Genomic DNA, 22,848 nt, shown 5'->3' with positions numbered 1-22,848 from the left:
TTGGTAAACATAGAAGCACAAAATCTTAATTTTGCTCAATTTGAAGAAGTTTGTTGAATTACCAGGAAAATACTAAAAGACTTCTGGGGTAAGCAGAAGCACATTTTTTAAAAATCAGTGCCATTTAAATTCTTTTGATATTATATAAAGCATATCTTGAATATTAAAAAAAGAAGTAATAATATATTGTTTTAGTCGATGTACATGCTGGTTATCAAAATTTATATTAACTGACTATCGGTAGCCTGTGACAAAAACAGTTTGATAATATGGTTAACATTCACAACATTGCATAGTAAACAGGCCAGTAGGAGCATAATAATGCTGAGTTAAGAACTATTTTCAAAGGTCTTTGGAATTAACTGGAATTTTAAAATTACCTGTCTTATTGCACAATTGTAAGACCAATATTGATTGAAAAGAGCATCTTCTTTGTCCTCTTGTGGTAGCTTTGGAATTATTTACTAAAGTTCTCACTAACATGCATTTAATTTTATTTTTAGTTTTTCCATTAAATGATCAAATGTATGTATTTTAGAAGAAAATACACTCTTGATTTCAAAAACAACAACAAAAAAACAAAGTCAGAAGTACTCTGAATATCCTAACAAAATATGCTGACTAAAATATCTCTTTGTCCCCCAAATTCCTACTACTATGTTCTTTTCATCTGGTGACCAGAAGCAGATGGGGCTCTCAACTCTACTTAGTATTCTTAATAGAAGAAACGTGAGAATTCTAATACTTTTAAACTTTGAGTTGATCAAGTGACATGTGCAAGAGACCATGAGGACTCTGAGAGTCTAGGTACCAAATAAAAGCTACTCAATCTAACACATGTTTAAAAATACTGAAAATCATGATTGTGCTACTCAGACATGAACGACCCTTATTACTCATGAAAAATACATTTAGAAAATCTTATGAAAACCTAAATTACTGAATACCACTATAGTACCTTGCTTCTGTGATTAAATTCTCTTAAACTGATCTAACTGCAGGCAGCAGAATGTATCCCCAGCTTTGGGAAAGTGAAAAGGGAAAAAGTTTTGGTCCCTCTAAGGGAGGAAGTGTATACAACCTAAGTAATTCAGAAGCCCTTCTAGGGACCCCTGGTGGTTTGAATATGCAGTTATAGTTGGAAACCAATGGCATGTAGAGAAGAGAAGAAAGGGGATGACAAGGTGACAAAAGTGGTTGGCTTCTTTATTTAAGAGGGAGTTCTTGCCCCACAATTCCCTTCTGCTCTTTGACCCAAACTAGAGTGGCAATTCTTGCCTTTATTACTCTGATGATGATCTCCTATTGAATCCTATTTGAGAAATTTCCTAACCAACTCCTCTGTTCCTTTCCACCTTGTCCCCCTTGCCCCTCCACACACACACTCACACACTCTTACATTTCCTATAGCTCATTCATTGCTGGTATCTGCTCTGGGGGTGGATGGTCAGAAGACCCAGAGCTATTTTTCCAAGACCACATCCAACATGACATAGGGACAATGGGCACTGGAGAGTTGGCAAGTACCTTTTCTTTTGAAATAGTGACACACCTTGCTATCATTGATACCCATGAAGTTAAGATAAAAGCCAGTAAATATCAATGGTTATCAGAAGAAAACAAAGTGCAATAATATGCCAGTAAATATCAATGGTTATCAGAAGAAAACAAAGTACAAGTATGCCTGAGCTGATGGGAGAACAAACAAGGTATAACTTAAGCAGTCAGGAAAGTTATAGATAAATTAATGGATGGAAGTTAGATGGAAGGAAAAAAATAATAAGGGGAATAAAAGGGCAGGTTGGTAACCATGCACTGATCTCTGATAACTAAATGAGTATAACTACATTTGTCTGTATTTTACATTTTGCTAGCACTTCTCCCTTTGTGATCTCATTGATTCTTACAACCAGTACAGCAGAAAAGATTATTCTTCTTCCCCAGTTGAGAGACTTTGCACTGTAAGGGCTCCCAGCTAGTGAGCCATAGAACCAGGCCTGCACTCACCGATGGGGCAGCATGGGCCATGATAGCAAAGCATGGGCCATGATGTGCAGTTCATTCAAAGTATCTCTGGCAGCCTGCCACTTAAAAGATGATGGTTAGACATGGTCCAAAAGGTGGGTACTGCAAAGAGAATTAGACCTCAAGAGGTTGATCAGCAGCCACTGGGAGAGGCCTCATGTCATGTACGGGCAACTCTGGATTGGCTCGGTCCTTGGTAGCCCAGCAACCTGGCATCACTGGCCTGGTGCAAAGCATCAACTACACCTTGGGCCTAGAATAGTCAGGCAGCAGAACTTACACATACCTGGGACCTCAGGGCACTTTCCTTCCTGTCCTTCAAGAGTCCTGGGTAGGAAAGGCTCAAAGGGGCACTTGGCCACTCAGGACCCCTTTCTGCTGTGATTGGGCTGGGGAGGGACATGACGGTGAGCCAGCCAGTGGGGCTGCCAGCAGTGGGGGCTTTTTAAAAGAAAACAATTTTAATGAATATATATATATATATATATATATATATATATATATATATATATATATATATATATATTCTTAAAAAATTAAAGCTGCCAGTCTAGAAATAAAATAAGCAAATTGGAGACCTTGATTGCCAAGCACTTCTCAGTTACCAGATGCATTTCTTTTTAACTGACGAATGGTAACAACTTCTCCCAAACCTGAAGGGAAACTTGGAGAGCCCACAGAGTTAGAATACTTATGAGAAAAACCTAACCCCCCACTCACTGACCTATCAGTTTTCTTCTGTACCCTTTCTGATCTCTGGTGAAGCTTACATACAGCACCTGGGCTCCTTTCGACACTGTCTCACTGAAATCAGGTGGCTTGTGCTTCCACACTGTCCTGTGATGTGGCAATAATTTCATGTAGACAGTTCGCTTGGTAGGAAAGAGGACTATGAACAGAGAGAAGCAACAGGTGCCTGGTGGTGATTGCACTTTTATCATTTTTTTAAAAATCCTTTCACCTGAGGATATTTTTCCATGGATTTTTAGAGAGAATGGAAGAGGGGGAAAGACAGAAAGAGAGAAATATCAATGTGAGAGAAACACATCCATTGGTTGCCTCCTGCACGAGTCCCGACCAAGGCCTAGGCCAAGGAGGAGCCTGAAACTGAGGTACATGCCCTTGACCAGAATCGAACCCAGGACCTTTGGTCCATAGGCCGATGCTCTATTCACTGAGCCAGACTGGCTAGGGCTACTTTTATCATTTTTGAATAATCACATTAGCTGTCCATTTCTTGATCTCCGTACATTCTTCATATTTTTCAAAAATGTATAATTGGCCAGTGTTGCTCACTGAATATAGCGTCCGCCCCTGGACTGAAGGATCTTGGGTTTGATTCCCAATCAAGAGCACATATCTTGGTTGCAGTCTCGATCCCTGCACCAATCAATGTTTCTCTCTCACACTGATGTTTCTCTCTCTGTGTCTCTCCCCCTCCCTTCCACTATCTCTAAAAATCAATAGAAAAATATCCTTGGGTGAGGATTAACAACAACAACAAAAAACAACAACAACTATATAATTGCAAACAAATCTTTTGGCTCAAAAAAGTATCACTTGAGGACTAGAAAGCAAATGCATAAGAAACAGACATTAGTTCAATATTCTTTAGCAGAGACTGACAGGCTTTTTGCCTAATGATGAAAAGATTACAGTACGATGGCTCATTTCTTTGTTTAGAATAGCAAAGCCAAATACCTTCCACTTCCACGGGCAGTTTTCGTGTCTTTTACTAAACTGAATATTTAGTGTGGGCTCTGGTCCTGCATTTTCTATTTTCACTTCAGTGAGAGCTGTCCACACTTGGAAAATATCCGTGGACTCTGCGTAGAAATCAGCCACGGGCCTCACCGCACGCTCTGGCAGTTCTCCTGCCGCCTTCTGTAGTGGCTTGCACACACTGTCATTAGATTATGCATCCTGACCACCCTGCCTTGCTCACCCTGGTGTGGTCTTTCTCTTTTAAACAGAATGAATAGAATCAGAAATATATATCTTAGAATTATCTGCATTGAGGTAAGTGGAAAAGTTATATTTAGAGGCTTGGCTTGGTCAGAGGTTTTTATTTTTACTTTTATTTTTTCCTGGTCTGGTTTCTTTGTTCTTAGCATTCCCTTTTTAAGGATTATCTGACATGGACCTGAAACTGAACATGACCTGAAACCCTCCCTATTTCCGGAGAAGAGAAAGCAGAATGTGAAGTGGGGTGATATTAACTAGCTCATTGGTGCCAGTGTTTGCAGTCCTCAGTTGACCTTCTCCCTATGTGTGGCTCCACGTCTCATCAAGAGTTTGTAAAGGTTAGAGAGGAGGCTGCACCTCCTCACAGCTTTAGCCACCCAGAGTTTGGTTCTTCGTGAGGTTCCCGCTGACCTTGAAGAGAGCCCTCCACTTCGCCACCCCCCACCCCCATGAGGAGTGACAGTGACGAGGGAGGGAAGTGACGGTGGTCCGGCCTTGCAGCTCCACTCCTCGCTGGCCACACTGCCAAGTGACCTCGGGGAGTTGTGACTTTTGTTGCTCCTGTCCCTGGGGGAATCGTGAAGTTTATTTCAATAAACTTGATTTTCCTCCCATCAGTTTTGTCCTTCCCCCAGCCCAGATTGTGCTCCATAATCCAAATCAACAAAACAGCTACAGAAACAATGATATAAATGAATTTAAATGCATTTTCCAATGTATATTATGACCAGAGCAGTGTTAGACTGTAACTTAAGGATTTTTATTATTATTATTTTAATTAAAGGGAGGATAATTTTCTTATGGCCTGGCTGATAAAAACAAACAAACAAACAAACAAAAAACCCACAAAAAAACAGAATAGGAGTTTTCTAACCTTTTTTCTTGGATGTGGCAAGGAGTGGTTACTCAGTAGAAGTCAAAGAAGAGAAAGGGATGAATGACTAGACCAGGGGTCCTCAAACTTTTTAAACAGGGGGCCAGTTCACTGTCCCTCAGACCGTTGGAGGGCCGGACTAGAGTTTAAAAAAAAACTATGAACAAACTCCTATGCACACTCTACATATCTTATTTTGAAGTAAAAAAACAAAATGGGAACAAATACAATATTTGTATTTGCATATGGCCCGCGGGCCGTAGTTTGAGGACCCCTGGACTAGAATATTCTTTGACAACTAGGGCTACATATTCACCATGTGTCCCTGGAATGACAAAAGGAAAGACACAATTAGGTGCTCAGTAACTGGAAACAAAGTCCATGGACAAGAACATTCTGACTAATGTAAGTAAGACCCAAATGGTTTTCAAATGTATCTACCGCAGAAGTGAGAAACCCAGAAGGAGAAACCTCAACCATTGTCATGTAGATTGTGATACACATCTCCAAGTATACAATTAAGGAAAATTAAAGAATGCAGACAACCTAAAGGTAAAATTAAGCTCGGACATAAAAGATGCAAATTATATGGATGCAGGGAGAGGAGCGGGGGCTCAGCAGTGCTATTTGTGCTGTTAGGAAAAGGCATGCGGGAGCTTAAGCGTCTGTGCTGAAATGAAATGCAGACATTCGGAAACACTTCTTTTATGCCAATTGAGCCTGACTGGTCCAACGACTGAGGCATGAGCGAGACACTGATTCTTATTAAATCAAACAGCAGGAACTTCTTTTTCTGTGTTTGGCCCAGGAAGCTGGAAGCAGAGAAACAGCCTTGCCAGCTTTCATTCTTTATCTGCCCTCTTTCTGGAATTTTCTCCAAAAAGAAACAAAAGAAGAAGCAGAATTGATCATTGGCATTTATCTAGGAAAATTAGAATTATCAGCAGGATTAGAGCCAACAGACTGTATCATAAATGATTCCTTATCTGAAGATAGCAAAATAGTAGACCCTGTACTTTACAAGTGACTGAGTAAGTCAGTTTAGAGGGATGCTATGAGAATATACCTTTGAACAAATTGTTTTCAAATTGTTTTCTTTATCTTGTCATGTTATATTGCAAAAAGCTTAATAGTATTGCAAAAACTATCCACGACTAAGCATTTTTCTGCCCTATTAATGTGCACATATATTGGAGATGTAGGACCCCAACGTTGAAGTTTTATTCAGTTCCCTAAATGCCCTTCCCTTCCCATGCCCTGTGCTAAAACTACCTGAACTGGGCTTTCTCTGGTTGTACTTTACCAGGGAATTGCCACAGAAATTATTGTGCTGAGCAGTGAGAGCCAGATGGCAATATGAGAAGTTTTCTGGCCTGTCACTCCCCTGGTCCTCACCACCCTGCCACCCGCCACACATCATGCTCTAAGGCAAACGGGTATTCTCAGGGGCCTGTGCTGAATGGTGATGGAGTTGTAGTCGCTTCTTAGGATTATTGTGAGAATAGAGGAGATAATATTGGTGTGTTAGTCTGCTCAGACTGCTGTAACAAAATATCATAGACTGGGTGGCTTAAATCACAGTTCTGGAAACTGGTGAAGTCCAAGTTCAAGGTGCCAGCCATTTTCCTGTCTTGGAGACAACTGCCTTCTAGCTATTTTCTCAAGTGGCAGAAGTAGACAGCAAGCTTTTCTGGTGTCTAATACCATCATGAGAACCCAATCTCCAAATACCTTGTATTGGGAGTTAGGGCCTCAGCATACACATTTTAGTGGAACATAACTCAGTGCATATAATAGGTGAACACGCTTAGAGAAGATGAAGTATTCTCTTTACATTTGATTGTTTCACTATTATTGCATGGAAGTCCCTTAGGAGGAAGCTTAAACCATGACATACATTTTTTCTTGCTTGAATATATTCCTAAAGAAGTTTCACCTAAATTAGATTCATTCATTCACTCACTCATTCAACAGATATTTATGGGGTACCCACCATGGCCAGTCCTCAGAATAGCAATTGGCTGGAGCTGAGAACAGAACTCTCTCCACAAGAACTCCTCAGTTTTTCCCAGTCCCCACCAGGCCCTAATTCCTATCACCTGGCCAGCCCTTCTCACATTAGTCAAGTCCCTACATATGCTTTTCATATACAAATGTCAAGTGAACAGGGAACCTGAAGCAATTCCTAAGTTTTCTCATCCCAGTCATTTAAACATTTCATTCATAACTAAATGATGGTGATAAATTTACTGTGTGCTGGGTGGCAGTTAAGCACATTGGGGTTATGGGTGAGCAATATGGTCATACAGCCTGGGATTATAATTTGGGTCCCACCACTTGGGAGCTCTGTGACCTTGGTCTAGTCATACGTGAGAGTAAAATAAATAAATACATATGAAGCTTTTATTTATTTATTTTGTTAATCCTCGCCCGATGATATTTTTCCATTGATTTTTAGGGAGAGTGGAAGAGAGAGGGAAAGACAGAGAGAAACATCGATGTGTCACATAGATTGATTGCCTCTTGCACAAGCCCTGACCAGGGCTCAGGCTAGGGAGGAGCCTGCAACCAAGGTACATGCCCTTGACCAGAATCAAACCTGGGTCCATAGGCTGACACTCTATCCACTGAGCCAAACTGGCTAGGGCAAAGCTTTTAGTGTCAGGAACAGAGTAAGTAACCAATGAATGTCAGCTACACTTATTTAATACTAGAGGCCCAGTGCATGAATTCGTGCATGGATGGGATCCCTCAGCCTGGCAATCAGGGCCGATCAGGACCATCTCGCCCAATCCCAATCAAGCTGACTGGGGCCAGCCAGGGGGAGGGACCATGGGAGGTTGGCTGGCTATAGGAGTGCACTGACCACCAGGTGGCAACTCCTGCATTGAGCATCTGTTTCCTGGTGGTCAGTGTGCATCATAGCAACCAGGCATTCGGTCAACCGGTCATCAGTTGCTTAGGCTTTTATACATATAGATGCCAAAATGAAATTCAAAAGATGTAACAATCTATATAGCCCTGACCCAATAGCATGGATGAAGGCCCCCAATGTGTCAGGAATTATACCTTTAGTTGCAGAGTGTAAAAGGGGGGAGGGCTCAAGGTGCCCAGGCAGCAGGGGAGCCCTGGGAGGACCTGGAGGAGAGCATTTAACCAACAAGGACAAAATGATCTCAACATCTTAGTCCCTGGTGATGGTGTACTAGTGAGCATGGCATATGTATCATCCCTGCTACTCTGCTTCCACCCTGTGCTAGGTACATATGCATTTGCTTCCAAGGCTTAATTATTCACCAATTGCCTTGGGCAGAGGCCTCATATAGGAGCCTTCTGGTTTCTACATAGCTAATAAGACTGCACTGAATGAAGCCTATATAGACTTGGTGGCCATTCGCCATGCTGAACTCACTCTGTGGACCCTGGAACAAGAGAAAGGAAGATGGGGCTGACAGATGTTCTACTTTCATCTAAGACCAGATTAGCATCTTTGCTAGGAGCAGCCCTTCCTAAAGACATGGGTCCCAGGCCCTCTAAGTGGGGCTTCCATTCTCTGCACTATCAGATTGCACTTTTCCTTTATCCTACAACATTTTACTATGGGCAGAAGCAGGTTTTTAAATATACTGGTGGCCTAAGTGGAAAGTTTTAGAAGGGCAACCCTATCCTCAGAGATGTGAGCATAGAGGATCCCATGTCAGGGAAGGAAACAGGGAATAGCAAGGGGTGGGCTGTGGTGTGCCCAGGCCGTTAGCACCCACCCAGAGTGTTCTAGGCTGCCACCACCTCTGAGGGGCTGCCTCTGCATTGCTTTGGCACCATTATATGCTAAGCACAGACCCACTTCTGGACTTCAGGCCATCTACTTCTAAAAAAATAAATAAACCTTTTTATTCCTCTCTACAAACTTGACCAAAACTTGTGTGTGTGTGTGTGTGTGTGTGTGTGTGTGTGTAATACTGTTGAATGAAAAGGGTTGTTTGAACATACCGTGTTATTAATAAATACGGGGACATTAATATTCCCCAATAGTCATATTATTATTTTAATTCACCTCAGACAGTGGCTTTCAGCAAAAATCTATTCTTTCCATTTTTGTGATTGATTTTTGAAATTCTTAATAAAAAAAAGCTTGAAAATTATTAGCAGATAGAATTTTTGCAAGTAGAATTATCATCCTTACTTCTGGGGAAGTTTTTAACTTTTGTTATAACAAGTAGTATACACTTTACTTTTATCATGCTTAGATTTGATTGTAATTTTTAAATGGTATGTTTATTTGGTAGAAAAAGAATTAAATGAGACATTGCTTAAGTGAAAGATTTAGTCCATATTTATTTGTATCCTCATAAATGTACTGAGTATGTATCTTACGTGCTATAAATCATTGTTGCCGTAATCATTTAAAAAAAATCTACACTTTCTCTTGTGGTGGCTCTCTAAAGCTGATTTCTTTTGATTTGTTTAAAAAGTATTTCCAGCCCCTACATGCAATAACGTGTGTTATTTCACAGTGCTTTTTAATTGCATTATGTTCAGTAGTTAAAATTAAATTTATTTTTATATGCAACACAAACCTTTACTTCTTTAAAATAAATTTGTTATAAATATGGTCTTCTGAGAAGAGAAAGGGACATGAGCAAAAATGATACACAAGTACCCACACTCATATAAATGCACACACACACCCAAGACTCTAAAATCCTAGTCAAAAGCTATATTTCATGAAAGAGAATTATAGTAATGTTGATGGTTTGCCAAAACCTCAAGCAGTGACAAAATCCACAGAGTGTCCTGAAAGGGATGCCTTTGCAAAACCGTGCCTCTCCAGATGGTTTAGATTAGAGATGTTTAAAAACACATGGCGGCATTAGTTTGGTTTAGAACTCATAGTTAATTCAGTAGATAAAATAATGCAAATTTGAAACCCTAGCCCGTGTATCAGAAAAATCATCAAATCTTATGATTGCTCTTAGGGGAGGTTGGTATGTGATGTGTTGATTTTTAAATGATCTAATTGAAATAATAAAATTAAGCAAGAAAGGGGTAAAAAGGAAAAAAAGATTGAAAATACAAGAGTATAAGTAAAAACTTTCTTCTCTGCAGAAGATTTATTCCTTTAAGCTGTCAGATCCAATCAATTTGTATGGGATTCGACAGCCAATTGTCATTTCCTGAGATAAACTATGTAAAGAGGTTGTGTTACCGAGACGGCATGAAAAAATGGAAGAAATAGCTCCAGAGCACGATGCAGAGAGAGGCCAAAATGTCCTCAAAGCCCGCAAAGCGTTGCCAGAATCCCCTCACCTTCCCAAGAACAGCAGATAAGCAGCTTACGCACAAGTTTTCCCTTTGGCTTATTCTGCACTTGGTCCACATTTTAGTAAATTAGCTTGTCTTATATGTGGTTTTTAACCTTGGTGGGGGCTCTGTGTGAACAGCGATGTCGCACACTGTGGTCTCTGGCTCGAGATGTATAAGAGTGGCCCCAGGGCCCTGAAAGGCTCCATCACTAAAAGCCTGGCTCCCCCACCCCCTTTTTTTATGCCTAAAATCAAAAGTATCCCACCCTCGGATCCCACAGCAGGGCAGCCGGCAAACAGCTCCTGGAAAAGAGCTTCTGTATGGGCGCAGCATTGATTTAATGATGTATTTTACCGTGTGTGCTACCTGCAGCACAAATAAAAGCATTCAGCTATGTTAAAATTGCCACTAGAAGAATGTTCATCTAAGGGTTCTGAGCCTTTCAGAAAACAAGGGACAAAGATTCTACAAAAATAGAATCAGAAGGTTTCCAACAATAGTTGATGGGCTCAAAGGGCTTGACTCTCAAAGGTGGCACAGTATTTAGTTCCCCCAGAAAGAGGGAGCATTTTGAGCATTTTCTAAGCATAAAAACTAGAAACAGTGGCTTTTCATGTCTGGGAAGAGCTCCACAATCAAAGCAAATGTGCTCCTTTAACATCAAAGTGCACACACAACACATACACACACACACACACACAAAATAGGGGGTAGACGGAAGTGCACAGAATTTCTTTGGACTCCTGGAGATTTCCATTATAAAATTAATTTAATTTTGTTTTAGCAACGGAGACATTGTATTAGCCAATCTGAACTACTGACCCATAGTTCGGAATCCATACCCATTTAATATTTGTAACCAGAAAATATATTTTTGATTTTTTCTTTTCATCGTTTCTTAAGTAAATGGAAATGTAAACCCCAGCGTATGTCAAACTCCTATTTTAAGATAGTTTAATCGTGTTCTACCCTATGGAGAATGAAGGGAGATTTTTTTGTGTGTTTTTTTTTGTGTGTGTGTGTGTGTGTGCTTGTTTCTCATATATGATGTAATACTTTTTTCATAAGAGTATTAATATATAGAATTGTAGAATCTCAGAGTTCGGAGAAACTTTTGTGGTTCTCTGCACCGACTTATTCAAACTCTGAATTCTTTTGAATAATCCGACTTCCCTGCCAAGTCACCATCTCTCTTGCTTGAACACCGCTCATGCTGCTGTCCCAGGGCAAACCACCCACCTCTGGCTGGTGCTAGAGAGTTTCGCAGGGAGCTTGAATTCTGTCCTAGAGGATTGCTCATCAAGAACAGAAGCCAAGTCAGGTCGGAATGCAAAGGGACCCATTCTGGGAGCAGGGCAGATGGGTGAGCATGAGCACACAAACACAGCACCGCCTCTCCTCCCCCACCACCTTCCTCGTGTGTCTCGCCATCCTTGTCCCCAACCTGGCTTCCTTTAACAGCATTTTATCAAAGGCATAACAACATTGTGTCAACCCTACTGCCATGAAAATTGTTTAAAAAACTTCAATTTGGGGGGAAGATGCTCAGGGAAAGCAAAGATCTACCTGTGCTCTGCCCATCATCCTCTGCCCCCACAGCCAGGCTTCTGACCATGTTCTCTCTGTGTTTCCTGCCATGTCCTTCAATGCACTTAGTAAAACTGTGAAGACTTGCTAAATTTTGGAACTGAAATTTCCCCTCTATATATTGAAAGCTACTGAGACAGGCTTAACACAAACCTCCTGCCTGTAGAACATTACGGTATGTTCTCTCCTTTGTAAGAGGGACATTTGAGCCAAGTTCTGGAACACATCACACATTCAGACGACAGGAAGAAAGAGGGCCAGTTCTTAAATCATCCATAGCTCGCTAAAGGAGATAACTAAATGAATCTCTTTTTTTTTTGAAAAGTAAATAATTGCACTCTCCACACTATCCTTTGTATAAAGAGAAATTTATTTTCATATATCAGGACCGCTGATATGATATTCGCTGATTTGGGACGTTGTTACTGCAGTGAAAATATATTGCTAAGAGTGTGTGATAACCTGAACTAGTAATCAAACATCAAGGGCCTAATTGCTTAAATGAAGAGTTAGGAATGTTTTGTTATTTGTATATTATAGTCCATAGACATACATTTATAAAATGCTTGAGGGACTTAGAAAGTATTTCCCAACACCATTCATTTAGTTAGCCAAGTACTATTTTTTATAGACAGTATAAAGGGAAACCAGTTACCCTTTATAAATCTGTAACAATTTCATAAGTAGTTCTTATGTTCTAGGAATAATATCAAAATACAGGGGGAAAGAGCCTCTTGAGCGTCTCAGACCCATATTATTTCAATACCAAATTTAAAAAATTTCCCTCAAAACACTTATGGATATTTTAATGTTGTCTATAGCATGGATTCTTATCTTGAGGGACCTACGACTGTAGAATCTTGCCTATCAGTAGAATGAATTCGGCCCATAAATATATTATATTACTGGTCTGAACCTCAAAACACCTCTAAAGTAAGGAAGGATATAAATGAGCAAATAAATCATATATTTCTACTTTATATAGTTTCTGCTTTTAATAAGTATAGTTGACTAGCTCATATCAATAATGTTTGGGTACATAATTCTAGGACAGCCGAGGACTGCAAAATACATTACATTGGGAAGAATGAAAGTATAGAATATAGGGCAAGGCTTTCAGTTTTACCTGCAGAACACATCTGCCATACCCTCATGTCGATGGCAGGTTAGCCCAAAAAAAAACATGCTAACGTTAGGCACAGCGTGTTTTTAAAGTGACCAATGAATGGACTTTTTACTGCGCAGTTCACATGTATCACGGTAAGAAAGATGATGGGTTGGAAAACAGGCAGTATCCATTAAAATGAAGTTTGCTCTTTATGCCAAGATCTATATTAGAATTTATATATGCCCAGAGCCTGATAATTTGGAGACTGAATTCTATTCTCTCTGGCTCTGAGCCAGAGGGGCCACGATCCATTTCGCTAGTTCAGCTAGTTCAGTTACCACCTGTGTTCCAACAGCGAAGTCAGACCCAGAGGAAAGGAAGCTCGCTGGGCCGCTTAGATCCCTATCCTCTCAGGCCGCTGTATTTATTATTCCACTAGGGAATGCTCTGCCCTTGAAGGCTGATCCGCTGAGGGTGGGATCACAGGCAGCAGGTATGCCATGAACAACAAACCCATATTCTTAACATATGTTTAATTTGAGTAACTCTCCTCCTTTAAAATACCTCTTGATTTTAAATCCACATCCTGATTTGCCCACTCTTGTTACCATTTTCTGCTGCCTGTTCTGAATTAATCCTTTGAGGTGGTCATTCCCCGGAAAGAAAAAAGGAAAATGAGAAGAGAGATGCAAAGTTGGGAAGGAGAATGAAAGAGAATGGGAGAAAGCAGAGGGAAGGGGTCATTAAGCAGAGTCTGTTTTCACGTGTCAGGTTTGCTTTGAGCTGGGAAAGACGGGAGAGGTAGAGGAAGAAGAGAAATGCACGGGAAAGACACTCGAAAGGTTATCCCTTAATATCCCTGCTGAAGAATGGAAATCATTTTTTGCAATAGAGCTCAATTTACAAAGATTATTTTGATTCTCCGTCATACTTCATCTCAAAGAATTGATGTAATCTAAAAAGCGGTTAAAATTATTAAAATAGTTTCCCTGGTAGAAAATGAAATGATTTTTACTCAGTGTTTAAAACTGAGATAATTGGAATTATATTTTATATAGTGATTATGTCACTTCGATGTCTAAACAGTCTTTGTAGAAGTGATAATCCCTGATTCTGTTTTTTCATCAACACAAAACTGACTAAAGGTTAGAAAGATTAGCCACCAATTGCTGTTATTTGTAAAACCTACAGATAAAGCTGATTTTCTTGAGGAATTCTGAGTTAAAGGACTTTCTCTACCTTAGAACTATTAACCCTTTAGGATGCTTTCTACATCTTTCTTGGGTAGGTTTTTAACTTAGAGAATCATGAAACTGCTTCAAATACTTGATTTAAAATATATTTAAAAGTGAAATAGCAATATTTTATGCTATATGTTATAAAATAGCAAAATATGTTGCTTGATGTCATAAAAGTTGTTTTTCCTATTTTTATCTTTGTATGAAATCCGTTTATCAAATCCAGGTTTTCCTAGATCACATATGACTAGTTAAATGAGATCTTGTTAAAAATATAAACCATATTTCTGTAGTTGTCACCTCATCTGCAATTTAGGGTTTCTGAGCTCTTCAAATTCCCCCCATGTTTTTCCTGGGAGCTGCCAAAGAAGGCTGCAAGGGGTTCCGAGGACCACCGGTGATGCTAACGGCAGCTTGTTGGACTCCAGCACCCAAGCCCCATTGCCTTTCCCACCCGGCACCCCAGAGCTGGCCGTCACTCACCTCCAGAGTGACCTTCACAACCATTCGCTGGCCTCCACGGCTGCAGTGCCATCGTTGCTGATCGTGCCCCAGCAACCTGACCAGCCCAGTGACTGGTAGAACTGAAGCCAGTCCGGTCAGGGAATGTTCATGAAGAAGGAGACAGAATGATTCTCTCCCCTAAGTGTATATTCTTTGTCCCGAGGATGCCTAAGTAATGCAAGCTGGTGTGCCACTGTCTCCAAAGTTTATGATACGTATAGTCTTTGTATTTTCTCAGTAGCACCCTAATGCAAGCAGGGTTCTGGCAGACCTGTCCCACTAGTCAGCTATTCAAGACTGTCCAAATTGTGAACACTGTGTAGGCTCAAACCTGGCTACTGTTTAATTTTATTGCATGCTTGAAATGTGGTGATCTGGAGCAGACTGCATTTTATCCAAAGCAGTTCAGTAGATATTTGTTGTGTCTAGCACCGTGCTAGGTGGCAAGGCCTCAAGATGGTGTGTACATGATGAAGATGAATTTATTCCTCCTCTCCAAACTCAAAAGCAAGAATGTGTGATCTGTGGTAGGTTGCAAGCTACAAAACTCAGATAATTCGTGCATAGTTTACCCACTGTGGTATCATCAGGCTTAGGACTTAGTATAAAAGTTGAAAATGGAGTGGAGATAGGGATAGTTAGCTTAGTTTGTGGAAAAGGCCTTTGAAAGGCTGAGCTAGTCTGCATTTAGAGGGAGGCGACCTCACATGAAGAATACCTACCTCCTACCTCAAGATCCTGCAAATGGTTTAGGGATGGTTGGTGAACCACAGGTATTCCTAAGGCTGGTTCCTATTAGACAGGGAAAACTAGAAGCCTCGCTTTTCCTCATCTTTGCTGTGGAATGAAACCAATAAAGTCAGTTAGTATTTAGACAAGCGAGTGCTGCTCATCTGGGAGAGAATGTTCCTGGGGTGGGAATGACCAGTAGAGGCCACTGAAGGGCTTTTGAGGGCAGAGGGAGAGTTCAAATAATGCAAGAATCAATGGCAACTCTGTTAACATCATTTAAATCTACCTAAATCAAAATCATAAAGAAAACCTTACCTTTGCATATGTATTTCCATCATTCCACAAATAAAACGTGTAGTTCAAAATCTGGCACAGTGGCTGTCTACACAAGACTGAATTCTATAGAAGAAAAATACCTAAGAGAAGTTTGTATTGCCAGATGCTTGGCATCATGTAGTCAAAACATTTTGAATGTGTTTTAAAATAGTCTTCCAGATGTGTGACCACTTGTAGCTAGCTAGAGCCCTTGTCTGCATTTGGAAGGGAGTTGGGTGAAAAACAGGTATACAGGAAAATGAAACTCTTATTGCCTTCCTGGTCTGATTGCCTTGGGAAAAAGTAGTTTAATTAAAAAAAAATTTTTTTTATGCCTTCAATCAATTTCTTCAACTTTGCCTTTGACTGGCAAATATAGACACAGAACTTTCCACAGTACCTTCTATTTGCCATATGAAAGACATTATTGCCATCAAGTTATGACGTTTTCTGACTCCAGAAGTAGTTATTTGGAAGTCAACTTTATTTGTCCTGCTTCTTGATATTAAATATTATCAACTCTCTCTCTCTCTCTCTTTCTCTCTCTCTCTCTCTATATAGATAGATAGATAGATAGATAGATAGATAGATAGATAGATATATCCTATCTAATAATAGATAAACATGGTAACTGACCATACCTTCGCTACACCTCCCATAGGCTAATCAGCAAGATATGCAAATTAACCCAACCAAGATGGCGGCTGGAAGCCACACAGCTGAAGCAAGCAGGAGGCTTGCTTGCTCCAGTGATGGAGGAAGCCAAGGTTCCCCGCCTGCCGCGGCCTGGCTCTGAGTCCGAAAGCAACAAAGTTTCAATTATAGAAGCTAAAAAACCCCCAGATACCTGCTTTCAGCAGGTCGTGGCCACAGAGTTGGAGCGAGCAGGAGCCCAGCTCTTAGCTCCAGTGACGGCAACAAAGTTTCAATTATAGAAGCTTCTGCTAAACAAACCCCAGATACCTGCTTTCAGCAGGCCGTGGCCTCAGAGCTGGAGCGAGCAGGAGCCTAGCTCTCAGCTCCAGTGATGGCAACAAAGTTTCAATTATAGAAGGTAAATAAATCCCAGAATTAAAAAAAGAAAAAAGAAAAAAAGGAGAGGCTGGGAGCTTCAGTCGCCGGCCAGCCTGAAAATGGCCCTCAGTCCCTCACCCAAACTGGCCAGGCACTCCAGTGGGGACCCCCCCCAAAGGGGGTGTGGCCAGCCTGAAAACAGCCATCAGCCCCTCACCCAGGCTGGCCAGGCACCCAAACGGGACCCCCACCCTGATCCGGGACACCCTTCAAGGCAAACCAGCCGGCCCCCACCCGTGCACCAGGCCTCTATCCTATATAGTGAAAGGGTAATATGCAAACTGACCCTAACAGCAGAAAGACTGGGAATGACTGGTCACTATGACACACACTGACCACCAGGGGGCAGATGCTCAATGCAGGAGCTGCCCTCTGGTGGTCAGTGCGCTCCCACATGGGGGAGGTCTGCTCAGCCACAAGCCAGGCTGATGGCTGCCAGTACAGCGGTGGTGTTGGGAGCCTCTCCTGCCTCCTCAGCAGTGCGACATCCCCCGAGGGCTGCCGGGCTGCCAGAGGGATGTCTGATTGCCATCTTAGGCCCAATCCCCTGGGGAGCAGGCCTAAGACAGCAGGTGGTCATCCCCTGAGGGGTCCCAGACTGCGAGAGGGCACAGGCCGGGCTGAGAGGACCCCCTACCCCCGAGTGCACAAAAATTTGTGCACTCGGGACTCTAGTGTGTGTGTGTGTGTATATATATATATATATATATATATATATATATATATATATGTTTGCCCACTTTCTTTACATTTTAAGGCTTATGTTCAAGAATACAGAATTAAATTAGGAAAAATATATAGAAATTTATTTACCTTTGAACTAGACTTTCCCACAGAAATTCTCATTCTTGCTCTCTCGGGTCCTCGTTTCCAAGATGACCAAGAAAAGAAGGAATAATGGTCGTGCCAAAAAAGGCCAAGGCCATGTGCAGCCTATTCGTTGCACCAACTGCGCCCGGTGCATGCCCAAGGACAAGGCCATTAAGAAGTTTGTCATTCGAAACATAGTGGAGGCCGCAGCCGTTCGGGACATCTCCAAAGCGAGTGTCTTTGACGCCCATGTGCTTCCCAAGCTGTATGTGAAGCTGCATTACTGTGTGAGCTGTGCCATTCACAGCAAGGTAGTCAGGAATCGTTCTCATGAAGCCCGGAAGGACCAAACACCCCCACCCCGATTTAGACCTGCCAGTGCTGCCCCACGACCTCCACCAAAGCCCATGTAAGGAGCTGAGTCTTTAAAGAGTGAAGAAAAGTTCTCTTGGGGGATAATAAATGGAAATTGTATTTAAAAAAAAAAAGAAAAGAAATTCTCATTCTTCAGTGAGAGCTATATGGTTTGTTAAACCCACCTTAGGTTTATATATACAAACAGTAGGTGCTAAATATTTAACGGCCTACGAGAATTGCAGAGAAAATTGCTCAGGAGAATTTACACCTTCTGAGTCTTGCACAATTTTTTTCCTCTAGGCCACAGAGAGTTATTCTGTTTGTACTTAAGATAATCAATAAGTGAATCTGTGGACTTTGTAACTGATATAATATGGTATCCTTGCCAGATTTAAAATAGAAGAATGCCGGGGTATAAAATTCTGAAGTGTTGTTGCATGTCAATCTGATTTTCAATATTTATCTCTTCTCTCAACATACAGTGTTTAATTAATTTTCAATTATTCCAAATTACTCTTTGACACCAGTTATAGATGATACATTGATAGAACTGGCCTTGGACAAATATCGTAGGTTGTCATCCCTTTCTTAATACTATAATTAAATTAAAGATAAGATGAGGTTCCTGTGATTGTTTTAACTGGTTTACCCAAGTCACACAGACTAACAGGTTTAACATGTCAGTAGTTTCAAAACAATTGGAAAACTGATAGGGGAAAATTGTGGTGTTACCCTGGGCGGGATGATTCCTGGGTTCTTTGTCTTGTGGAGCCGAAGAAGGAAACCACAGACGAAAGGTGGTATAGCAAAAGGTGGAAATTTATTGAGAAACAAGTATAGACTCTCACGTGGAGAGGGGGAAAGAGCCCTACTAAGTCCCTCTTCTCTAGTTTATAAAGGCTTCAGATCTTTGTGCCTTGGTATCCCCTTTATTGGTCACTATCCCCCTTAGATTGGACACTATAGCGACTCCAAAGCTCAAACCTCACACGAAGTACGTGAGGTTCCCTCCTTCTCCCTTACTGTTTCCCTATCCCCTCTGGGCTTTCTTCTTCCCCTCTGGATGTGGGGCTTCTTCCCTTTATTTTATAAATGTATCCCTTCTGCGGTTACCAGCTCCCTTAGTCTATGGAAATGTGCCCTTTGCAGCTCTGTAGCCCTGTGCTTTTTGCATGGACCCTTAATTTCTAAAATTGCCTAAACCTGTCTGTTTTACCCCTAAAAACTCCTTTCCAAACTTCCAAAGGAAAATATGGAATTGTCCATCACTAAAGTTCCTCTTGGTTGCCTGCAAAAATTATCCTGAAACTACATTGGTGGGAGAAGAGTTGGGTGGCAGTTGGAGATAACTTATTAGGACAAATTTGAAAGTTTTGACATAAGATGTATGGACCTTGATTGACATGATGGTTGGTAGCACCTCTGGTGGGAAAGGTGATTGTGACTTAGATTTGTGGGGTTATTTTGGAAGGAGAAGATATAAGACTCGGAGGTTGTTAATAATGGCAGAACTTAGGTTTTCTCTGATAGGATTTCAAAATGCTCTGTGCCTCTACTCCTGCCTGAAGATGACCAGCTCCTCTTTTTTTGTTGGTTGATGTGATTTAATGGTAATTGGAAAAAGGAGTTTAATGTGAGCCAAGTTACAAAAGAAGTGGACAGGAGTTTTAAATCTCTATTATGGCTATAACTTTGTCTCTATATGACAGTAAGCAAGTCACTTAACTTGGTTAGGAAAATATGTCACAGCAGGTTACAGTCTGTCCACCCAGCAAAATAGGACCAGAGTGCATTTTTTTAAGCCAAATCAGGGTCCAGTGACCATGAGGTTAAATGAGTATGAAGGCCCTGTGTCTGGGAGGGATCAGCAGTGCAGAGTGTGCATGTGATCCTGACTTTGGCTAGTGATGGGCTGTAGGAATTACCTAAACTAACAAATAATTCGAAGTGTTTAGTTTACCATTTTCTCAAAATATTTACAGGTTGATCAAATATGTATTAAATGCTGTGGTAGGCAGAATAATGGCCACCCAAAGATGTCCACCTCCTAATCCCAGGAACCTGGGAATATGTTACTTCACATGGCAAAAGGGACTTTGCAGATGGGATTCAGTTAAGGATCTTGGGATTCAGTTAAGGATCCTGAATCAACTGGGTGGACCCACTGGGACCACAAGAGTCCTTATACATGAGAGGCTGGCAGGAGAGTCAGGCTCAGAAGGAAATAGGATGATGGAAGCAGAATCAAAGTGATGTGATGTGAACAAGACTCTACGGGCCATTGCTGCTTGGAAGGTGGAAGGTGACCAGCCATGAGCCAATGAACGAGGCCGGCCTCACGAGCTGGAAAGAAGGCAGGGAAATTGATTCTCCCCTCGAGCCTCCAGAAGAGAATGCAGCCCTGCCATGGGCTCCAGAACTGTAGGATAATGAATCTTTATTGTTTGAAGCCGCTCAGTGGGTGGTAACATGTTACAGCCCCTATAGGAAATGAGTACAAACTACTCACTCTTAGGAACCGTCTTAGGCACAAAACACAGCACAGAGAAAAGAGAAGCGTGTGGTCTCCTGCTCTTAGAAGGCTCACAAGTTCAAAGTGCCCATTTTATTTGGCCTGTGAGGAAATTAAGCTGATACAATCAGCATGATTTTCACCCAGAGAATCCGTTCTAAATACCAGCTCATGGATCTTTACGCAGCATCTGTAACATGTGAATATGAAAAAAAATTTCCCATTCCGCCTCTTCTTCGACACAAATTTTGTGTGTTACCCTAAAGACGGCTGTCCTCTGACCAGGAAAGGAAACAGCTTAATACCAATCCAATCGCTTTTATTTATGAAGGATGTCTTTAGGATAACAGTCCTGCTTTTGCATCTTGAAGAGCTGGAACAATGGAAAGCCATTAAAAGAAAAGGACTTGGCCTTTTCTCTAGGGCAGTAGCTTTTAACCTAAATGAAGAAACTGTGCCCTTAAAGAAGTTAAGTGACAGGAACAAAGTTTCACAGCAGTAGTGACAGGCCCTCCTTGAACTTGAGTTTCTTGATCCCTTTTCAGCCTCTGCCCCTTTTCCCCACAGACACTGGGTGCCTGGATCCAGGTGCTTTTTTAGAATCTGAAATAGGAATCAAGTCCGTGTCACTAACCTACTTCCCAGCACACCCAGTGGGGATTACAAAAGGAAATTAACATGTAAAGAAACCCTTTGGAAACTGAAGGAGCCATGCTAGTTCTCTCCTTATGTTATTTGGCTGGTCTCACTGTTGGTGTCATTTTCAAGTGTGGGGCTTGATTTAATAGAGACAGCCAACAACTGTGGATCTAATCAAATGGGGCTCAGAGCGCATAGCTTTCCGTGTGGGAGAGCTGTAAGAAACATTTTCAAGTTTTGGAGGGGTCTGAATAAGGCGAAAAGTATTCGAAGAGAGCTGGAAAATCAGGCTCAGGGATCTTGTTTTTCAGGTCTGTTATAGTCACTCTGTGAAGTATTGCAGACAATTCGTTATAATTTATCACACGGATACTCTTAGATTGGATGAAGCCCAAACACAACCGAGTTAGATGCATATTAAATTACCTCTTACTTAAAAGGAGGGTGGTCTCACCAAGGCAGGATGGAGTTCATTAGCAGGCTGAGTTTTTCTTAACTCTTCATTATCTGGTTTCATATTATTCCTTGGTCCCAAGGAACATTGGACACCTCTCCTTTTTCAACTCTTAGAGAAGCACACAGGGCATTTTCTGAATCTCAGCAGCCACCAATTTCAGAGATAACATAATCATCGCATATCTATAAACAAAACTCAGACTACCATGAAAATTGCTCCTATTCTTTGCATAAAATATATATATATATATATATTTTTTTTTTTTTAATATATTTTATTGATTTTTTACAGAGAGAAAGGGAGAGAGATAGAGAGCCAGAAACATCGATGAGAGAGAAACATCGATCAGCTGCCTCCTGCACATCTCCTACTGGGGATATGCCCGCAACCCAGGTACATGCCCTTGACCGGAATCGAACCTGGGACCTTTCAGTCCGCAGGCCGATGCTCTATCCACTGAGCCAAACAGGTTTCGGCTTAAAATATATTTTTTAAGAAAAAAAAAATATTGTCCTTGTGCATTTTTTAAAAAATTTTTTTATTTTTGGTAATCCTCACCTGGAGATATTTTTTCCATTGATTTATTTTTATCCTCACCCAAGGATATTTTCCCATTGATTTTTTAGAGTGAAAGAGAGGGAGAGAAACATCGATGTGAGAGAAACACATCGATTGGTTGCCTCCTGCACACGCCCTGACTAGGGCCCAGGCTGGGGAGGAGCCTGCAACTGAGGTGCTCTTGACCGGAATCCAACCCAAGACCGAAATCCAACCCAAGACCCTTCAGTTCACAGGCCGATACTTTAACCGCTGAGAAAACTGGCTAGGGCTGTCCTTGTGTTTTTGGTTTTTTTTTTGATCTGCACAACGCAAAATATTCCACTCCATTATGATAATTGGCTGACACGTGTATTGGGTGTATTCTAACATATGTGATCACATTTCTTCTACCTGACGAGCACTGCCACCCATATCATTCAATGAAGGACTCGGTTCAGACAGGATTCTATTGACAGATGGCCTTTCCAGAACTAACTTCAAACTCCATGTAAGTGGACTTTTAAATGTGCATTGTAAGTCTTTTAGGTGGGGTTTCCCTGGAGGGCAAAAGGGACAGAGAAAAGTCCCTGATGTGCCCTAAATTTAATTATTTGACTCCAAAAGAATTTGTATTCATGTATTTTTGTTTGTCTCTGAGTTGTTTATTGTTTTGTTCTTCTTTTAAAAACCAGGTCAGGTTGAACCCTGGGGCATTTGACATCTATTTATCTGTTGGTCTCCAACTCTACATAAATGTCCTGTTAAGAGGGGATTTATCTCAGCTTAGAAATGAACCACCATGACATA

The 22,848-nt window shown here is 41.2% G+C and overlaps 2 protein-coding genes across 6 annotated transcripts in view; both read left to right on the top strand.

Annotated features, from left to right (window-relative positions):
- DYNC1I1 (dynein cytoplasmic 1 intermediate chain 1) overlaps positions 1-22,848 on the top strand; it is a 277,989-nt gene that overhangs the window by 173,127 nt on the left and 82,014 nt on the right. The window lies entirely within an intron of this gene.
- On the top strand, positions 17,560-17,960 carry LOC118666197 (40S ribosomal protein S26-like). The gene has a single exon (XM_036328109.1). It carries the CDS (start codon positions 17,602-17,604, stop codon positions 17,947-17,949), a length of 348 nt encoding a protein of 115 aa, XP_036184002.1. The 5' UTR covers positions 17,560-17,601; the 3' UTR covers positions 17,950-17,960.

This window comes from Myotis myotis, unplaced genomic scaffold (assembly GCF_014108235.1).
Source record: "Myotis myotis isolate mMyoMyo1 unplaced genomic scaffold, mMyoMyo1.p scaffold_m19_p_11, whole genome shotgun sequence".
NCBI lineage: Eukaryota > Metazoa > Chordata > Mammalia > Chiroptera > Vespertilionidae > Myotis > Myotis myotis.
This window is presented reverse-complemented; position numbering and strand designations above follow the sequence as displayed.